Genomic DNA, 16,681 nt, shown 5'->3' on the forward strand with positions numbered 1-16,681 from the left:
AATTTGCCATTGTTGAGCATCTGAGCCTGCAATATAGTGGCTGGCTAAGTAATTAAATACTCTTCCATGACAGTGGGTGGCAGTAGGTAGCAAAATAATGACCGTGTTAATTTAAGACAGTAGAACTAAATGATGCGCGGAAGAGGTTACGGTGACAAGACGAACAGCGATGGAGAAATATTCTGAACTGGGCCCTGGACAAAATTCTAACCCAGATGAAAAGCCTTGTTTGAGTGGTGTTCAAAAGAAAGAAAAAACGATGAGCTTGAGGCAATACAGCGACTGTTATCTTTCGTTTGGATTTACTTTCACTGGCGATCTGACTGCACCGACTCCGTTATGCTTTGTGTGTGGGGAAAAGCTATCCAACAGTGTCATGGTCCAAAGCAAGCTTAAACGTCATCTCCAAACGAAACACGCGTCACTTACATACACATATGCTGTATTATGCTACAAAGTGTCATTTTGTAACTTGTTTGATTGTTGGTTGTCACTTTGCAAGGCACGCATGGTTATTGAATATTCTTTCGGACGTTTGAAGGCAAGATTTGCGAGTTTAAGGAGGGCAATGAACATAAAAGTGGAGAACTTTCCCTTTATAATCTATGCTTGTTTTGTGCTACACAACTATTGTGAGGTTTACAAAGAAACTGTTAGCGAACAATGCATAAATGCTGCTCTGCAGTAAGACAGGGACTTCCAGCCACCTGGCAGAGCTACGAGAGCAGACAACAACGAAACCAAGGGGAAACGCGTTAGACGTGTGCTAATCAAATTTTTTGACCCATTACATAGTAAAACTTGTACTTGCTAGTGTTCATTATAAATCCTTTTATTTTGTTTGCCTAAGTTCATCTCTGTCTTGAGTCTGATGTACAAAAGAGGAGCCTGCTGACTGATTAATGGTATGCACCATCCACCACGTAAAATTCCTTGTATGTGCAACATACTCTGGCAAAATAAACGGTTCTGATTCTGATGACAGGAGGAGCGTCTCAACGCTGAGATCGCCACAGCGTCCTATGACTTTTTTGCCCGAGTTAGACATTTTTAACTTGCGTCAATCGCACCGCGCCATTGCGAATACGCGTCACTTGAGTCTCATCTCATCTCGTCTCGTCTGTGCATAGACTTTGTATGTAATCTACTCGCGCGAATAATTCACACCGCCTTTGGTGTGAACACGGCATAAAAGGTAAGAGACCTCTTCCCCTGGGATAGGCTGACAGTAATAAATAATTGGACATAAATATGAATTACATACTTGATACAAGGTTAAAATGGTGTTCAGTACCATTTGATTTACTAACTTGGTTGGCTCAGATTGTTTTCGATTCTCTGCTTGGTTATCTTGTATGGTGTTGCATTGTGATATAGTCCTTAGACATTAGCTGCTGCGTTTTTTAGTGAAGCAATTTGGGTCAGATTGGCATCTAATTTGAGGGTGTTAGGCCCAGCGTCCTGAAGCTGCCCTTCATAACCAAGCAAGGTTCCCAACCACACAGAGTTCCTCCTCCAGTGGTGGCCCTTTGGAGTGGGTCCATCCTGCACACAAACACAAATCCGTTGATATCCGGCTGTCGGAGAGGACGACTTCTTAGCCTGAAATAAGTGATAAGACGGTGGCTAGTGTATTAAGTTATCCTGGCTTTGCTCCCCTAAGCAGGCTGAGACAGTCTTGCGTGTAGATTTTGGGGGATACGTTCGTTACCTAGGTCAGAGGTCACTGAACAAGCCGTCTTCCAGTGCCTTATCAACACTGGGAGGGTTACTGGTTACGCAGCTAGGCTGCACACATTTTCAATATGCTAACTTTATGCAATATTATCAGAAAACCCTCCATAAACTTTCATTGTTATGCAGATGATACCCAATTATATCTATTGATCAAGCCAGATGAGACCAAACAGTTACCTAAATTTCAAGCATGTCTTAAGGACATAAAAACCTGGATGGCCTGCAAACTTCCTGATCTTAAACTCAGGAAAAACTGAAGTTATTCTACGAGGCCCAGAACACCTTTCGAAATCATGTATCCAATGATATAGTTTCTCTAGATGCCATTGCCCTGCCTTCCAGCAGCACCATAAAGAATCTCCGAGTTATCTTTGATCAGGATATGTTCTTTAACTCTCAGATAAAACAAATTCGAAGGACTGCCTTTTTTCACCTACGTAACATTTCAAGAATCAGGCGCATCCTCTCAAAAGCCATGTAGAAATATTAGTTCATGCATTTGTTACCTCTAGACTAGATTACTGCAATTCCTTATTATCAGGCTGTTCTTAAATACCTTCAATTAATCCAAAATGCGGCAGCATGTGTACTAACAAAAGCTAAGAAAAGAGATCATATTACTCCTGTATTAGCCTCTCTGGACTGGCTCCGTTTAAAATCTAGAATATAATTTAAAATCCGTCTCCTCAACTACAAAGCCGTAAATGGTCAGGCACCATAATATCTTAAGGAGTTTATAGTACCATATTACCCTACTAGAGAGCTGCGCTCCCTAAATTCAGGGTTACTTGTGGTTCCTAGTCTCAAAAAGTAGGACAGAAGCCAGAGCCTTCAGTTATCAAGCTCCTCTTCTGTGGAAACAGCTTCCAGTTTCAGTCCGGGGGCAGACACACTCACCACATTTAAGAATAGGCTTAAGACTTTCCGCTTTGATAATGCTTATAGTTAGGGCTGCCTCAGGTTCATAGTTAGGGCTGCCTCAGGTTCATAGTTAGGGCTGCCTCAGGTTCATAGTTAGGGCTGCCTCAGGTTTGCCTTGGACCAGCCCCTAGATATGCTGCTATAGACATAGACTGCCGGGAGACTTCCTAGGATACACTGAGCTCCTCTCTCCTCTTCTCTCTCTTCTTCTGTATGAATTCATATCTCATTAATGCACATTACTAACTTTGCTTCTTCCCCAGAGTCTTTGTGCTTTCTCGCCTCACAGGTTTCCATGGATCGTGGTTATATCTGGACCCTGGTCCAGCCTCCCGCCGTGGTCTTGCCTGACACCCACTGCTACTATCATTTTTATTATTAGTCACATTGATGTTATTAGTACTGATACATTACTGCTTTTGTTATCATTCTCCTACTATAGCCACTGCTGCTGTTATTATTATTAGTTGTCATTTTTCCATCATTATTATGCTTACTACTCTCATTTTAGGAATCATTTCTATCATATGCATTGAATGTGTTGTAACTCTGTTATGTTGTTCATTCTGTACACATGACATCTATCACACCTGATAGAGTGATCCCTCCTATGCTGCTCTCCATAAAGTTTCTTCCTTTTTTCTCCCTGTTAAGGGGTTTTGGGGGGAGTGTGTACAGATCGTAAAGCCCTCTGAGGAGAATTTGTGATTTTGGGCTATACAAAATATATTGAATTGGTGTATGGAAGACCACTTGCCCGGTGTCGCCATGGGGGTCTGAGTCCTTCTAATCGAGGCTCAGCCTGTGGACGGTGTGAGGCCGGTAATGGCCCCCGGTGTGCCGGGGTCCGTTCTTCTCGTAGTCGGGTTTCCTTTTGATAACGCTTATAGTTGGGGCTGGCTCAGGTTTGCCTTGGACCAGCCCCTAGATAAGCTACTATAGGCCTAGAATGTCGGGGGACTTCCTCGGATACACTGATCGCCTCTTTTCTATCTCTTTCTGTATGACTTCATGTCCCATTAATCCACATTACTAACTTTGCGTCTTCCTCGAAGTCTTTGTGCTTTCTCTCCTCACAGGTTTCCATGGATCGTGGTTTTATCCGGACCGTGGACGTGCCTCCTGCCATGGCCCTGCTGACACCGACTGCTATTTTTATTAGGGCCCGAGCACTGATAACGTCAGGCCAGTGAAGACCCTACTGTAGCGTTTCTTCTTTCCAATGAATTGCATTTTTGGTGGCTTTATCATGCTCAAAATCTCACCAAAGTTGGAATGCATATCAGGACTGGTGAAACTTTGGATAGTTTAGGATTGTTGCGTTTGGGTATGAAAAAATTGCTCTATAGCGCCCCCTAGACTTGATTTTAAGTTTGATATCTCATTGTGTTAAGATGATATGGACCAATGAACTTCAAAGGGGCGTGGCTTTGTTCATCAATACACATAACTTCAAAAGCATTTTGCCTGTCACAGAATTTGCAGCATATGACCACAGCATACCCATAACATACCCATTTTCATTCCATTCAACCACTAGGGGGCGGTACAGTAATTCTACCGTTTTCTGCACTTTTAGTAAATTTTCCTCGTTTTCAGGCATTTAAAGTAATTTTAACGAACTACTCCTACAGATTTCATCATCTTTAAATGTCGTCAGGATGATCTTAACACCTTAAGGATGAAAAGTTATCAAAATGATCATGCAAGGACCTTGACGTGGCATGCCATTTGCCACAGAACAGGAAGTTGTTGTAACTCCAAGCTGTCCAATATGCTCAAAATTTCTCATGCATGATGCTGGTTCAGGCCTGAGCACCTTTCCAAGTCATAGCACCACCTACTGGCAAAAGGAAATGCTATATTTTATCCTAAACATATTGATAATCGTTCATCCTGAATATTGTTAGTTTTCGTTTAACGCGGTTGCTCAAAAAGTCATGGAACTTTGCACATATCATAGGCGATGAATATAAATATTGCAGCTTTTTAAAAAAAAAAAGAAAAATTGTAGGGCTCTATCGAGGCAATTTATGACATCAAAGGCCGAATCCCATGTCAAATATTCTACAGAGGGCTCCAAAATAAATTGAATTGAGATAAAGCCCTGTCTGTAATATAAGCCTGCTTTAAACAAAGGCCTGGTACATTGACACAATGTCTACTGCTGAGTTTACAGGCAATTTGGAGTGAGGTCCATTATCCCGCACACAGACAGACATTCCACCATTGACACAGGGATCAATTTGCGTGCACTGATCCATAATAACACAGTAATGTCGGCCAAAACGTGGAGTAGAGTGGAATAGGCTGCACATATTCGAAAAGGCCGAGCTGACGATGAGGTCAGCGAACGCATCATCACCCGTTTACCAGCAAACATGTTATTCAAAGCCGCAATATTGGGTGAGGTGTACTCACTGATATCTTCGACCAACAGTGTAACTTCACTCACTCAACCAATGATGAAACTTCATCACTCACTCAACCTGTCACGTCTGAGGGGCAGATCTGAGACTCAAGAGCAGACACAGGAGACGAGGTGAAGTTGAAAAATAATCTTTACTTAAAAAGTCATAAACACAAACTGAAAGCGACCGCAACGGAGCAGGCAAAAATATCCAAAATCACAAAACAAAGGCAAAGGAACAAACGCTGGAGCACTGAGCAAACACGAGGGGAGACACAATGCAGGGACAGGCAGGGGAACGAACAAGGATGATCTGACAACCAGAACAGGGAAAGCAGTGGAGTATATATGTGTGGGGTGATGAGAAGATTGAAGGCAGCTGGGTGGACTGGGCAGGTGAGTAGGATGAGTGCAATCAAGGGACACACACACACACACAGAGAGACACAGGAACACAGGGGGCAAAGCCTAAACCGTGACACAACCAATAATGTAACTTCATGACTCACTCAACCAATAATGTAACTTCATCACTCACTCAACCAATAATGTAACTTCATCACTCACTCTCATAATTATGTAACTTCATCACTCACTCAACCAATGATGTAACTTCATCACTTACTCAACCAATGATGAAACTTCATCACTTACTCAACCAATGATGTAACTTCATCACTCACTCAACCAATGATGTAACTTCATCACTCACTCTAATAATGATGTAACTTCATCACTCACTCTAATAATGATGGGGTTGTTGATCTCTGATGTTGATCTCTTGTTGATGGGTTAACCTGAGTTATTTTGTGACAGGACATTAGCCAGCCAGGAGTAGAGCAGTGGTGTAATAGCAGAGTTAGCTTAGCTTCCACCTTGGTCTGGGTGGGTGGTCGACCGTGGGTGGTGATCGTCTCATGGTTGCTCCCCATCAATTCTTCCAATCCCCACATGATGGGGATGAGCATATTCTCTCATATGCCATAAGTGCTCCAGTAATAACCATAACAATAACACATTTACTTGTAATTCGTCTTTTGCCAAATTGATGTAAGTGTGGCATTCTTTTTTTTTTTACTTTATCGTGTCCCACTTACTTCTAAAACCAAACCTACACCCTTGTTATCGAGAATAACATATAGCTTGTATGAAGCATACTATTTTTTATGAGGCAAATATATTTCAAACTATGCATTCATTTTAACTTTTTTCCATTTCTATGGATAGAAACTATTTGCTTCTGCAGCAACTGATTCTCTCTACTGAGATCACGAAGTTTCACTAAGTCTTCACAAGCATCAGTGCACCTCAAGCCAATACGAATGCCTTCACTCACATGGTATGTTAGTTCTGCAGCTCTCTGCCTGCTGTGTGGGAGGTACCTGAGGATGTTGATTTGCAGCTGATCACTCTGCTGCTGTTCATCCTGAGCCTGAAGCCTCGTGGCCTCCTGTTCCTCTTCCGACTGCTGACTCAGACCATCCATCAGCCACTGCTCCCTCAGGGCTTTCTTCTGTCAATCAGACACACCAAGTGTTACTGCCCACATGATTTAGAGTTCTATTCACAATTCATCTTGCCACCTTGTGATCCCCCCCCCCCCCTTCTCCACTAGATGCCCTCAGAGTTTCCATCCCTCAGTAAGTACAGAGTTCAGTAAACAGTAAGTGCAGAGTTATACAGCTAGGATCATTTTATTCATTGCTAATCATATCTTTTTTAACCATGTATCACCAATTAAAAGGTGGCACATCTTCCTAAGTTAATGTGGGACTCCAGACATAATCATTGTATTAACAAATGCACCACATCTTCAGTATCTTTAAAGAGGACATGAGATCAGTTTGTCAGTAAGACGTGAACAAAATCACAGATGTCACAGAACACTGATTCTTAACTGCACTTCTCATGAAATCTAATATTAGACAGGTTAGCAACAATGAGAAACGTAAGGAGACAAAGTTCTAATTGTAGGGAAGATATATTTAAAGATAGCATTTGCATTTTTGTCACACTGTTGAGACAATCCAAAGATGCACTGTACATTGTGTCAGTATTTATAAGCGTGACTTGATGTTTGTCCCCCCTCATTTAACATTATCAGTGTCTCATAAACAGTGTGTAATTTAGTGTGGCTTTGTGGCACAAAGGCAGTAAAACTCCCTGTGCCAAAGCACACCGACTGTAATCCTGCGGGCTTAATAATAATCAGGTTTATCCAGAAATGTTTGGCACGCTTCTCCTCACACAGCGTTGCCAACACCTGTGCAAAAAATACATCAAAACGTGCGGCCTGATCGCGAATCATGTGCAATGACTTTTATAAGAGATTCGCCCAGCGGTTTTCCCGAAAATCCTGAAAAACGGAGCAAAGTTTCTCCATTCACTTGAATGGGGTTTCGTCGTGAAGAGAGCTAAGAAAACACTTAACTTTGGGCCCATATTGACTAGCCATACATTAACGTAGAAAAATGATTCTAAGTTTAAAACGTAGACAAAACGCTGGACGTTATTGAGCCAAAGGGACATTTTGATAGCTAGCACAGTTTTCATGAAGTCACAGATTAAGTTTCAGGAAAATTTAGAATAAAGAGGATATTACATAAAGCTGATGCAGAGGGACTCCTTTTAATACTTGTGAAGTTAAGGTCTGGCCTTGCTTCAGATTGTGTCTGAGTTTGTACACAAATGAAACAGGGATTGCTGCAGTGTTATCAGTCACAAATCACAAGAACTTTATCCCAGAGTTCCTCCTGGTAGTCTTGTGCAGTGTCTGTTCAGTGTCTGCTGGAGACCCATTTCTACAATAAGATGTTAGAACGGTGCACACCATTCTCTCCTGGATGGTAGTTTTCTTCTTTTACAATAAAAAGTACCTTTATGTACTGGAGGTTTAATTTCTCCTCTTCAATCTGTCTCCTTTTCTTGGCAATGTTCTCCTGGAGTCTTCTTTTGTCCTTTGGGGACAAATTAAACACGTTAGCATCATGTGTACATTATACAACATGGAAACAATTCCACCTGTTGTGCTGTCTTGCTGACACTTCAACCTTCAGCTGACAGCAGGACAGCCATAAATAACTAAACATCAACGCAACCTTCATGACCTGACCCTACCTGTGTGTGTGTGTGTGTGTGTGTGTCCAACTGTTCACTACAACTACTAGAATATTCTTTCCTGCAGACAGACAATTCATCTCATATAGGTTTTAATTGTCAGCTGGACATTTAGAGTCATTTAATAATTGAGAGATATGTGTCCTGACTGGATGATCCCAGACAAACACACTGCTTAATGGCTTTAACCCAGCATGTCACAGTGAGTGGGATCACTGCGGGCTAATATTAGCTTGTGGATCTTGGATCACTAAGCCCCAGTGAAAGGGGATCTCCCTGATGATGTCTGCTGATATGTATAGCTTTGTCTCTGTCTGTGTCTGACTGTCGAGCACAGAGACTCTGGTACCATGATCATATGGGTGGGATTTCAGATGTATATGACCCTAACCCATGTATGTCTGGGAAGCTGACTGGAGTTTAAATAATGGCTGAGTTAGAGTATCTAGGCAGCACAGATTCAGATCCCAAGATGAACTGAACACCATCACACTTTGAGAACAACTCCACGGCTGAGGAGGTACAAAAGGCCCAGGACTCCGGCCCACTAATAATATCCAGGGACGATGTGTGCACATCCTTTAAAAGGAGGAACCCACACAAATTACCTGGACCTGGTCATCTGACCGCATCAAATGGCTTATGTGGACACAAATCAGACCAGTTTGAACAAATCTGCTCTGATTCTAGCTTTTGCGTAACCACCATGGATTCTGTGGACATTCAGGCCCAATAGAAAGGCCAAGTCCCGCCCTTTCCCATTAATCACCATGGGAGCTCATTTCAGAAAAACATGTACGGTAGTCAGTGGCAAGGGACAAATCATTTTTTTATCCTGTTTGAATTGTGCCACAAATTACACATGTGATGATTGCCAATTTGAAAGAAATTTTGCACGTCAACAAATTTTTATTGCGATGTAAAAAAAAAAAGTATAAGACTGTGAAAATACGTAATTAGAAAGACAACACACCCAAAAGTCCCGTAAGTGACGTCTCTCACTGCGTTACGATACGTGTGTGCTTCGTACTGGGATGTACTCACACCAACAAATGGTCTCGCTCAGGTGAGATAACTTTACATTTGTGCATGGATATTGCTAAGTTTCCTAGCTAGCTAGAAGGCCCAGCTATCGGTCATGTTGGTGACGTTGTGCATTGTATGAGACAAGAGATGTAGTTCACTGATCGGTTTCACGCAAAACTTAATGATACTGCACTTACTTGACTTCCAAAATGATCTTGTAAAATTGACTTACATCATATGTGTAATTCAAACAGAGTTCACTCCGTCACAAAGTGGGAGGGTGGAGGCGGCAAATTAGCATTGGGCCTCAAAGTTGATTGTTATGTGTTAAGTGTTCCCCACCTAATAAGAAAGATAATCCCAAAAACATGTCGACACTACTACGTTTCCATTTGAAAACGGATATCTTTTGCTACGTTTACACTGAACGTCCACACTACGCCAGAGTTTTCGAGCACCGAAAACGGATAAGTTTGGAAACGCTCCCGACGACGGATAAGTTTGAAAACTCCGGGGTTACCTCTTCGTGTCGTAAACGCATAAGTTTGTAAACGATGACGCCCACACCCGCATTTGCTACTTGATTGGTTCTTAGCAGTCACGACGTGTCCTTCCATGATTCGTCATGCCCCTATCACATGACCCTTTCCTCGAAAATCACAAACAGCCTTGATTATCGATCGACTATCAAGTTAATTTAACATGGACAACTGATTACAGGTGTTGCTGACCTTGTTGTCTTTACTAGCAGCTGTTGTCCAGTTAGCTGTTGTCCAGGAGGAGCGATTAGTGAGCGGCGTTATCAGCCCTACGGAGCGGACGTCTGAATTCACGGTTTGCGGCGGGTCATGGACACAAAACGGAGGACTTTCCTTTTCTTATTAATGCTTATTTTGTGAAGTCCACACATATAAACTATAAAGGAACAAAACATGAATTGCTCTCTAGTAGGACAGAGACTTCATCCACCAGCAGAGCTATAGAGAACAGACAACAACGAAACTGAGGAAACAAGTGAGAGACGTGTGTTGACCACATTTATGGACCCATAATCTAGTAAACCAGTATGTGTATGTGTTAATTTTAAAGTAAATTTGATGTGTGAGAGAGATAGAGCAAGACAACAGCGTTGTAACTAAGGCTGAAAAATAAAACTTTTAAAACTTGAGTTTACAGAGGAAGATCTTAAGTATCAAACATAACCTTTCATTATTAAAGACTACTTTATTACTCTGTCGTATTTTTTTAAACTAAGCTACCAATCTACTTACCTACTTCCTGTTTACACCGCCACCCACCCGCATGCCCAGTGTACGTGAATAGTCACGTGCTATTCGTTTTCAGGCATATTAGTATGGACGGAGATCATTTCGAAAACGATGCTGAAACGCCGTGTGGACGGAGATATTAGTGTGGATGTAAGTCAGAAAAGCAGCTCTCAACATGTGACACAGAGACTACATCCTAGCTTTCCCTTATTACTACCAGGAGCACAGGACGGATACTTACCGTGATGGCCTGGAGCCTCTCCCTCAGCAGGTCAGCCTCCTCCATGATGGCCTATGAGACAGACAGATTACATAACAGTGAATGAACTGGGAGGAAGAGGAAGTGAGAGGCCAATACAAATCAAAATATTATTTCAAATAGATTCAAGGCTCCAACCTTAGTAGTGACAATCTAGACATTTCAAGACCTTTCATTCATAGACAAGTAATGGAGCTTAATAAGAGGTTGAGCCTAAAGGGGGGTTTCAAATTATACCCATTCTTGTCACTACAAAACTCAATACAAAAATGATTGCTTAAAACTAGTGCTAGGCAACGATTCAAATTTTTAATCACGATTAATCGCATGATCTTCTGCGATTAATCGCATTGTTATGCGCAAAATTCAATAATGAATTCAAAAGTAGTGTATTGTGCACTTTTATTTTAAAAGTACTGATATATGAACAAAAGTGCAATAACATTTGGTTTGCAAACACTTTAAACAAATATGGTGCTTTTTAACAGCAGTATTCCCTTTACACAGTAGCGGTTAAAATACAGTTCTAATGATTCTAATAGATATTCAGCCGGTGTTTATAGATGCAATTTGAAATATACACCTTGAAAACTGCAAACCTATCTACGTTATGTTTTTTTTTAAAGTTTGTTAAATTCTCAGTAGCGATAACTAAATGATATGCTTATTATACATATTCCAAACAAAAAAACTTTAAAAACTCTAAAAGGCAGCAAGCAGGAAGAGAAGGAAGAGACGCCACACAAACACAGCTGTTCACCGCTCGCTGCCCGGTTCTTGTGTTAAAAATGTCCGCTTAATAATTAAAAAAACTGCATTAATGCACGATAAAATAATTGTTGGCGTTAATTAATGAATGTGTTAACTTGCCCAGCCCTACTTAAAACATATGGAGTTTGACCGTTAAACAGTTTTTCACCATTTTTGTGTTCAGGATTTTTTCGGTGGGTCTGGAATCATGGCTCGATGACGCAGTGGAGCATAAACCCACCCCTAACACTATACAATAACTAGAGCACTGCTCAGTTACAACACTACCTTCTAGAGTTAGCTATCTAGCTATGCCTTCCTCGATTTCCCGCAAATGCATATTCCCTGGATGCCAGGATTTTCAAAAAAAGCTTGGTCACCTTATTTAAATTACAAAAAAATAAGGACATGGAGAAGAGGTGGATTAATTATGTGAAGAGCCGCATTGATGGAGAGCTGAGCACCCTCCTCTGCAGTGAACATTTTACACAACAACTTTATTCAAAGAAAACTGCGATTAAGGGATAATCCCAGATAAAATAATCCCAAATTTACTGCCTCCCTCCCCAATCTTCATCCTCCTGATCTGCTGACTTCTGGTGCCATCATCAGCAGTGTGTTTGTTTTATAATTATAGTAAGTTGTCCATAGTAACTACTGTGTAGGAAGTGCAACCCCCTAATGGGATTTTACTGAATGTTTCAACAATTTGCTGAACTTGTGAGAGCAGATGTTGCGATTTATGATTACAAGAACGTCTGTAGGATGAATCCTACATATTTTTTGTGAATTTGGGTACATTACATGAACCTGAAAGTAAAGGGGAATTAACTACAGGCGGCCTGTAGGCTGTCCCGCCACACCCCAACTTTGTGCAGAGCACTGGAACAAAGGAACCGACACATCACCAACAGACAGTATAATAACATCCAAAAAGATTCACTCTGAAGGATTCAGTGACATGACATTTTTTTCTGTAAATCCTTTTACGCCAGGTTTGACCTTCTGCTATGGTGAGGGTTAGGGTTGGATGATTCATTGAGGCCTATAAGGAATGGCACAATGACTGCAAGGAATGTAACATGACTGTGTTGGTGTTCTGTCCCTCCTTCTTGATGGTGGCGTCCTGCCTGACAGACACACGCTATGCCGAGTTAGGAGTTTATGAAAATGCAATGTCTGGCTAAATGATATTGACTTAAAGTGAAATCTGGAGTCCTTGGCAGACAACTCACAGCTCAGGCAAAGAGCATCAACTCGAACGTGTGCTCATTTTTGTAACTGTGGCTATTAAATTTGCTATTATATATGCAGCTATATATTTGGCTTCACTGTATGTTGTAAATATTATTTGTGTCAAAAAACATCTGAATGCAGTTATGCCTGTCATATGAACTAATTTCGTTGAAATAATTGCGATAAACAATATTATTGTCATTTTAAGACCATTTAAGCCACTGATATAGAGATACTATAATATCCTGATAAAGTACACCCTTTAAAACCCTCTCAAGCTCTGTTAACAAAAATGAATCATGTCTGCACATAGCCAAGTCTTCTAATTGTCGGAAAACCCTGCTGTTTACTCTGCCATCATGTTAGTAAAAATATTGATGACCGGTAAAAAAAAAGATGGAGGTCAAAATTTAGTAATTCATGTGCATGTTACATTAATTAAGGATATTAATGAATATGAAGCATCATTCACCCAAGGACACTGGTAATTGCCTTGTTCCAGCGTGTGTACCTTGTATCTCTGTGCATGCATGTGTGTGTGGTAAGGATAAGAAGTAACCTAATTATTAAAGTATGCCAATCACTCAAAGTTCTGTACACTTCTCTAAACTACACTACACTAAACTTCACAACACTAAACTATAATACACTACACTAAACTACAATATACTACACTAAACTACAATATACTAAACTACAATACACTACACTAAACTACAATACACTACACTACACTAAACTACAATACACTACAATAAACTACACTACACTAAACTACAATACACTACACTAAACTACAATACACTACAATAAACTACACTACACTAAACTACAATACACTACACTAAACTACAATACACTACGCTAAACTACAATACACTACGCTAAACTACACTAAACTACAATACATTATACTAAACTACAATACATTATACTAGACTACAATATATTATACTAAACTAAATTGAACTACACTAAACTAAAATGCACTACACTAAACTTCACTACAATACACTACAATACACCACACTAAACTACAATACACTACACTAAATTACACTACCCTTCACTACACTACACTACACTGCACAAAACTACACTTCACTACCTTTCACTACACTAACTATGCATTCTGTCTGCCTTGCTAAGAAATGCACTCACTTGCCTGTATCGCAGTATGGCACATATCAGACAAAAAAATATTTTGGTAAGAAACAAATTAGTTAATTAAGACATCAACAGCAGCAACATAATATAAAGATCCCACCCCAATATAAAAGGAAGAAATGTCCATCATGTTCACGGTATGAAAAATATTTAAAGCCATCGAAGGTAAAAAAAATATATATATATTATATAACTGATTCGGTGGAAGGGGGTTATATTTTTAGAAAATACTTTTAATTTACGAGAAAAAAGATGAGAAAAACTCACAAACTTGAGATATTGTAAAGTCATAAATATATGAAAAAACTTTTTTATGGTAAGGGTGGGCTCTGAGCGAGGTCACGGTCCTGAAAGATACATACATGTTTACTTTCATGTTCTTTCTGTTCTTTTATGAACATAAATAAATATTACTAATGTTACAATTACAAACAAACAACTTCTATCTTTGACTACACAAAGGTATATGTCTTATATTTCAGAACAGCTAACACAAATAAACCACCCATTGAGAGGACGTTACGCCAGTTACCATAGTAACACACTTACTGATAGCCCTAATAGTTTTAGAAACCTTTCCATTTCATAAAATGTGTTTCAACAGTGTTGCACTGCATATACATTCACACAAATCTATAATGTGACTGCATGTGTATTTACTGTCACATTACATCATACTCTGTAAACGGTCTGCATACTGTGTGAAAGTTTAATTGAACAATGTCTGTCTGCCACCAATGATTTATCACACAATATGGATTTGCGTATATCAGCCTTGACAGGGAGGGAGACCGAAAGTAGCATGTCTGTGTCACATGTTAGATGGATGATTCATCGAGGCCTAAGGAATGGCACAATGACTGCAGAGAATGTAACATGACTGTGTCGGTGTTCTCTTTTATAATGCACAACAGTAAATCAGTGGACAACAGAATGATCACTAAGGTTAAGATGCACCTGACAAACCTCTCACAGTGCTGTTTGAAAAGAGAGCTCTGGATTCACATCCACCTCCTCGTGAGGACGGACTCAGCAACACAGTCTGCAAAGAAGAAGCAGGAAGAGAGGCAACGGAAACTAGAAAGAAATAAATAGTTGTATGTTGTGTAGATAAACTCCTGGTGCATTACAAATGAGCTTAATGTATAATAAAAATAAAATAAATTTCCATCAATTTATAGAGTAACTTTAGTATTTTTTAGGCGGTACTTTCATAGAAGTAGATCTCTTATCTTCAACATTAGCAGTTTAGGTGTTCAGCCTCAGTTACTATGGTGATCTACCCCGTTTTAGTACTAAAAACCCAGAGTTAACCACGAAGTTACCTCCTTAATCCCAAATCCTTCTTCGTAGTACAGGGCCCAGGACCAGCCAGAGACAAGCGCTTCTCGAATAAAATTATGATTCATGGTCTATTTGATAATCTAAACAACGCTAACTTTGCTAATGATGGAAGCCCAAAAAACATACATTTGAAAAGTTGAAAAAAAAGTCAGAAATTTGAAAAGTTACCTGTTGCCACGATAAGATAGTTGCACTTTCCAAGATTTAAATGAAAAGTTGTACAAAAACCCAGAGAAACTGCAGACAGGCTGCTTACGCACCTGAGCCGGCTAAATGTCATCCTGCCATATTCACTAGTGTCTGTTTCCTCAGTATATAAGAGGGGATACATGGGTTCAACTAAAAGGTGGTGCTATGTTTGGCATTTTAAACATCTCTTTGTCAAGGTCATTGTAATGCTTGAAGCTGTGGTGGAATAATGGCAGCCTCTGTCTCAAAGCAGTAGTTGGTTGGGATGTGCAAATCCACAATGTATTTGTATGATGTGGGAGCTCATTATTCTACAATCGACTATTGAAATAATTAAATATAAGATTATGGCAAAAATGAACCAGCTGTTAAACTAAATTGTCCTTTTCACTGCATCCATGTTTGCTTTTTTCTGGAGGGGGGGGGGGGGGGGGGGGCTGATTTTCTCACACAAAAACTCACTACTCTATACTGTTTAGAACCAATGTTGATACATCAGTCTACACGTGAACACACCAGAAGTCAGATGAGTTTACACCTGCACATGATACATTACATCCTCCTTCCTAAATGCAGTCTTCCAACCTATAATGGTGACATCATCTGCCATCATGGTCTCCATTTCCACTGCTATGCTGACGACACCCAGCTCTACATCGCCACCAAATCCATCACCCCCACCACCCACTCCACCATCACAACTGCCGCACAGATAAAAACCCTGGATGCAAGCCAACTTTCTCAAACTCAACAGCAACAAATCAGAAATCCTCATCATCCAAATCATTAAACAAATCCCACCACAACTTCTCCCTCTGTATTGATGGCACCACTGTTCCTGCTTCCACACATGTTCGTAACCTTGGAATAATTTTTGATCAAACCCTCTCCTTTGAACGCCACGTCAATCACATCACAAAAAACGCCTTCTTTTATCTCAAAAACATAGCCCATCTACGCCCCTCCCTCTCCTCCTCAGCCGCTGAAACACTCATCCATGCCTTCATCACCTCTTGACTGGACTACTGCAACAGCATCCTGTATAGCTCATCCACCAAAATCAACAACAAACTACAATACATCCAGAACTTAGCTGCCCGTCTGCTCTCCCACCCCACCAGAGACCACATCACCCCAGTCCTTCTCATCACATACAAAGCCCTTCACAACCTTGCCCCTTCATACCTTTCAGACCTCCTGCATCGACACGCTCCAAACCGCAACCTCAGATCCGCCGATGCCAACCTCCTTACCCCC

At 40.6% G+C, this 16,681-nt stretch overlaps 1 protein-coding gene across 4 annotated transcripts in view; it reads right to left on the reverse strand.

Moving 5' to 3' along the window:
* palmdb (palmdelphin b) overlaps positions 1-16,681 on the reverse strand; it is a 67,763-nt gene that overhangs the window by 38,854 nt on the left and 12,228 nt on the right. For 2 of the 4 annotated variants that reach the window (XM_031875972.1, XM_031875976.1), the window contains exons 2-4: positions 10,721-10,771; positions 7,945-8,025; positions 6,451-6,581 (exon numbers count right to left, since the gene is read on the reverse strand). In XM_031875972.1, the coding sequence (XP_031731832.1) occupies positions 6,451-6,581; positions 7,945-8,025; positions 10,721-10,765 (257 nt within the window). In that variant the 5' untranslated portion in view covers positions 10,766-10,771. Of the gene's footprint in view, positions 1-6,450; positions 6,582-7,944; positions 8,026-10,720; positions 10,772-14,857; positions 14,934-16,681 lie in introns of all 4 variants that reach the window. The other 2 variants (XM_031875973.1, XM_031875974.1) reach the window with 2 other exon arrangements.

Source organism: Anarrhichthys ocellatus, unplaced genomic scaffold (genome assembly GCF_004355925.1).
Source record: "Anarrhichthys ocellatus isolate YVR2014 unplaced genomic scaffold, GSC_Weel_1.0 scaffold101, whole genome shotgun sequence".
In the NCBI taxonomy this organism is placed as follows: domain Eukaryota; kingdom Metazoa; phylum Chordata; class Actinopteri; order Perciformes; family Anarhichadidae; genus Anarrhichthys; species Anarrhichthys ocellatus.